Source organism: Aptenodytes forsteri, unplaced genomic scaffold, assembly GCF_000699145.1.
Source record: "Aptenodytes forsteri isolate BGI_AS27 unplaced genomic scaffold, ASM69914v1 Scaffold68, whole genome shotgun sequence".
NCBI classification, from domain to species: Eukaryota; Metazoa; Chordata; class Aves; order Sphenisciformes; family Spheniscidae; genus Aptenodytes; species Aptenodytes forsteri.
This window is the reverse complement of record NW_008795382.1, coordinates 1,916,972-1,921,712: the sequence shown is the minus strand read 5'-3', so window position 1 is coordinate 1,921,712 and position 4,741 is coordinate 1,916,972. Positions and strand designations below refer to the sequence as shown.

At 59.6% G+C, this 4,741-nt stretch overlaps 1 protein-coding gene across 1 annotated transcript in view; it reads right to left on the bottom strand.

The window, feature by feature from the left end:
* Positions 1-4,741, bottom strand: part of KCNT1 (potassium sodium-activated channel subfamily T member 1) — a 34,148-nt gene that overhangs the window by 9,978 nt on the left and 19,429 nt on the right. Inside the window, 9 exon segments of the mRNA XM_009280656.1 lie at positions 485-788; positions 1,605-1,625; positions 2,045-2,173; positions 2,570-2,653; positions 2,852-2,953; positions 3,373-3,484; positions 3,749-3,883; positions 4,177-4,248; positions 4,466-4,638. Coding sequence (XP_009278931.1) covers positions 485-788; positions 1,605-1,625; positions 2,045-2,173; positions 2,570-2,653; positions 2,852-2,953; positions 3,373-3,484; positions 3,749-3,883; positions 4,177-4,248; positions 4,466-4,638 — 1,132 coding nt within the window.

Below are 4,741 nucleotides of genomic sequence, written 5' to 3'. Positions count from 1 at the left end.
CCACAGGTTTCCCTGACCCACCGTTTCTGCGTGGCCAGAAAGCCGGGGGGCAAGTGGGGCATCACGCCTGAAGGCTGCACCGCGGCGCTCGATCCAGCTGCAGGCAGAAGGGAGAGAGTTATTCTGCCGCTGCCAACTTCTGCCTGGACCTGTCCCAGAGCCCTGAAATGGGGGTGGCTGCCTGCAGTCGGCCGGGGGGTGGCAGGCAAGGGGGCTCTGTGCTGCGGGACCCCAGCCTTGAACGTGCTCGTCCGCAGAAGCACAAGCAAGCTGGGGAATGAGGCGCCGCTCGGAGCTGGGCCCGGCAGCACCTGCGGGGTTAGGCTTGGCGCAGGGTTTGGCTTGGCTTGGGGTTAGGCTCGGCATGGGGTTAGGCTCAGCTTGGGGTTATGCTCAGCTTGGGGTTAGGCTCGGCACAGGGTTACCTGAGGAGCCCGCGAGCGGGATGCACCACCGCAGAGAAGCGCAACCGAACGGCACTTACCGTACCCGGTTGTGGGCAAGCCCAGGTGCTTCATACGGTTTTTGACGAGCTCGGAAAGCTCCTGCCTCTCGGAGCGCCGGTACAAGCTGAGGCGCTGCTGGCTGATCCACTCGGCCGTCTTGCTGGAGTGCTTGTTGCCCTTCCTGCTCAGCCGGCGCGCCCACTGCATGCTCTTGCGCCGCAGCAGCGGGTGCTCGGACTGGTCGCTGGAGCACGAGTTCCTGTGGTGGCTGGTCTTGATGCCCCAGTGCTCCTTGACGTCCTTCGTGTCCTCGCAGTCCTCGACGTTGATTGAGATCTGTGACTGGAAGCCCAGCAGGTCACGGGGAGGTGGGGGGAGCCAAGAAGAGCCTGTCCAGTCTATGCTGGGGTGGGATCTCTCCCATGGGATGGGATCCTTCCTCTGACCCACACGCACTCTCCCAGCACATCATGTCTGTACTGCTAAAACTACCCAGCCGGCAGATTTGGGATAAGCGCTGTCGAGTGGAGTCTAACGGGCGCCTGACATGTCTCACACGATTATCTCTGGGCTGCCCAAGGGACAGCCGTGCCCTTGTCTCCCTCTTTCATCGTACAGCAGACGTGCTGCCGAATCTCCGATACAGCAATCCCCACTGGTGAGCAGGAATTTATTAATAAAGCAGTTTAAAGCATCTCTAAGAAAGAGGTGGATTGCATTTAATTAAATGTCATCTTTGGCCCCTGTACCTGCTTCCTACAAAGCTGAAAACTGAAGGTATTTAAAACGGAGCCTGGCTCACTCCCCCGCTCCTTATCCCAGTTAATTACGCTTCAGGGTGGCGAGGACTTTTGTCTTCCTGGACTGCCGAGGCTCAGCCGGCACCGGCCTTCTGCTAGGACAGGCAGCGCCGTGCTGGCACCGGGGGTGACAGCCGGCACAAGGCACACGGTGGCTCTTGGTGGCCGGAGGAGCCACTGGGGCAATTTTTACGGTGGCTTTTGGGGGCGGGGGGAGCCACTGGCGCAAGCCAGCCCAGCACTTGCCCGCGGGTCAGCCTCCAGGTCGGGGGAGACCAGGAGGCAGCGCTGACAGCCAGGGTAATGCCCGACGCCGCCCGAGCGCCCGGCGGCTGGATGCGAGCGGCGCGGTACTCACCTGCGTTCTGATGTCATGGGGCTACAGCGGGGGAAAAGGAAGGAAAAATAAAGTGTCAGCCCAGCAAATGGGCAGCCCTGCTGTGCCGCATCCCCCCCACTCCCCGGGGACTCGGTGCCACGCAACACCGCAGAGCTGTGCCGAGAAAATCCCCCCGCCTGCCCGCAGCCAGGCTGCTGCCCGGAGAGACGGGCATTTACACCGAGCCAGCTTACCCGGCTGGGGAACCAGGACACCACCACCATAACGCAGACGTGGGGCCGCTAATGAAGCCAAGGCAGAGCTTCCCCTCCCCTCACTCCAACCACCGCTGCTGCAACCAGGTCCGAGGGGCCTCATGGACCCGGCCAGCCTCACAGACCGCATCTCTGCTGGGCGGTGATGCTCAGCTGGGACCAGCAGCAGCCCCTGCCCGGCATACGCCACCACCGTGCCCCTACCTCGGAGGTTGCAAACATGTGCGACTCCGTCCTGTAAATCCCGATGGGAATCTCTGCGCTGGAGGAGCAGAGCTTCTGGAAGAGGCGGCCGTACGTCCGGATCCACAGGTCGTCTTCAGTGATCTTCATCTGAGAAACAGAGGACAAACATCAACCGCCCTGTGCCGTGCAGAGCCCGCTGAGGAGCACCTCAGGGCTGCTCCTGAGCTTCCCCCAGCTCAGCCACGTCAGTCCCGAAAGTGAGCTGGATTCCACAAAAAGACCAGGGGCAATTTCCGACCCCAGCCTTCAGAATGGGGACTCTGGTCCTTGGTAGCTCTTGGGCTTTTGGGCTCTTGGTAGCACTGAGGTTCCCCACACACAATGCAGGGGAGCGATGACCTGGCATGTTCTGCCCCGTGTTGCCTCCCCTCCAATTCCCCAGAAGAGGGGAAACCTCCACCCCCATGCACACGGTGACAGATCTCACCAGATCCACGATGACTTGGCCCGATGGTTTCAACCCGCAGTTGACTTGGCACCTACCGCACAGAGGTAGCCAGAGCCCGGCGTGGTGTCGAGACCCAGCAGCAACCGAGTGATGGTGATCATGTAGTCCTTCACGAACGACTGGGGGGAGACATTTCGGCAGGCAGCCGGAGAAAAGGTTTGCTCAGTTATTCATTGGGACAACCAAAGGGGCGGCTGCACCGGCAGCGGTGCATTACCCAGAGCCTGCCGGGGACACCCCCCCGGGGTGCTCCAGCCTGTGCCAGCAGCTGCGGCCACATGGGGGGCTCCCCACGGCCCCTCGCCGTGGGCTCTCACCTGGTAGAGCAGAGTGTCCAGCATGCTGATGCTGAAGACCCTCCCGGCCGCAAAGGGCAGCCGGAACATGAAGGCCAGGTTGGAGCCATTCTCTCGCTCTTTCTGGAAGAAGAAGGGGAGATGTCAGCGCCCGTGGGGTCTTGTTCACATCCTTGCAGGGCACTTTCACATGCCCCGGTGTCTGGTTCAGGCGTATTTTCTCCCTTGTCAGAAGATCTGTCTCAGCACAGTGACCCCCACTGCCCCCCTTGCCCCTCTGAAACCTGATTGAGAGGTCCAGCGTGCCCAGCACAGCAGTAGGCAAAGCAGCACAAACTCCAGCCACCGCATAAATACATAAGTACGTAGAAGGAGGTACTTAGTCCAAAGGTCAACTGCCCACATATTTGTTTGCTGCAGGTTGTCTCGAGTAGATGCGCACTAACTACAGTCGCTGCAGCATGCAGAAGAGCACAGCACCTTGAGGAGCTCAAATGTAGTCACTCTCAGCATTGACTTCCCAAGGGAAGACCTTCTCTTACCTTTTCTAGCTTGGAAAGGGCAAGAGAGTAACTGTCCTTTGCTCTGAACTGCATGAACCTCATGTTGGAGGGGTGGGTCAGCTCTGTGATAATGCTGAGGCTGGGGAAGAGCCTGCAATGGAAAGAGACCTGTTGTCCTACAGCTCACTCAGAAGTGAGAGGACTCCCCACATTTAAACCTGAGGAAGACCAAACCCATCCCTGTGCCTGCCTGAGGTCAGAAATAGCTGATTAGATGCCATTCCCTAGAGCGAGCCCAACTGCAGATGTATCCCACTGCCCGCAGCCACCACCCCGGTCACCGGCACCCTTCCCAGTCTTGTCTCCAGCAGAGGTAAGTGGCCGTGACGGAGCCGGGGTAGCGGTCACCCCTCACCTGAACATGGTCTGGACGTTGACAATCGTCTTTGCATCCGCCATGTAGTCCTCCTCGGCGCTCATCGTGCTCTCCTTGTCCACAACCACCAGGTTGTCGGCGTAGATGATGCCACACTGCAGCAAGCTGTCCAGGCTGGGCAGTTCCCAAAGAGAAGAGCGCAGGGTCAGCCCTTGGAAACGACACAGGGAAGCAGCACGCTGCGACGCGCAGCGCTACAGCAAGCCCAGGCTCCTCCCAACCACCAGCTCTTCACCTGCTCCTACCTACCGGGGGGGTTCGACAACCCGAGAAGCCAAGGGTGGGCTCAGCTCTACGGTACCAACCCTGGGGCTTCTCATGGGATGACCCAAAAGTCTGGGCTGGGGTAAATGCAACACATTTAGGCATCACCATAAGTAACAACAGCCACATGTGGAAACACCTACTTGTCGATCGTGCCCTCCATGTAGTAAACCATGGGGAAACAACAGATGGCTTCCAGAAAGTGGTGCTCGGGCCTGGAGGAAGAGCAACAGAGAGCAAGGTGGTTCAGCAAGTCCATGGGGAAAGGACAAACACAAAACCCACACAGGAGTCCCCAGGGCCAGCATCAGCCAAGGTACCCAACAGTGGCACTGCCATTCCCCCGCGCTCCCATCCCCACAGTATGAGATGCCCATGAAAACACAGGGGAGGGCTCGGTGCGATGGAAAACATCTGTGGAAAAGTACTTGCTTGTTGTCCAGCAGCAACACAATTGGGTTCAACTCTTTGCGGGACCGATAGTACGCACGAAGGGGGACGATGAAGTTATACAGTCCGTTCCCAGCCGTCTCAGCCGAAACAATAATCAGTTTGTTCTTAAACCCGTAGGCTTTGGCATCTTCAAAGCTGTTGTGCTTGCAGCCCTGTGCGGTGGAAGGCAGCACGGGGACTCAGTGGGCGGCTGTCCACCGCCCACCCACCATCCCGCTCCCGGGGGGGGGGGCTGCGGCCCCCGAGCAGCCGCCT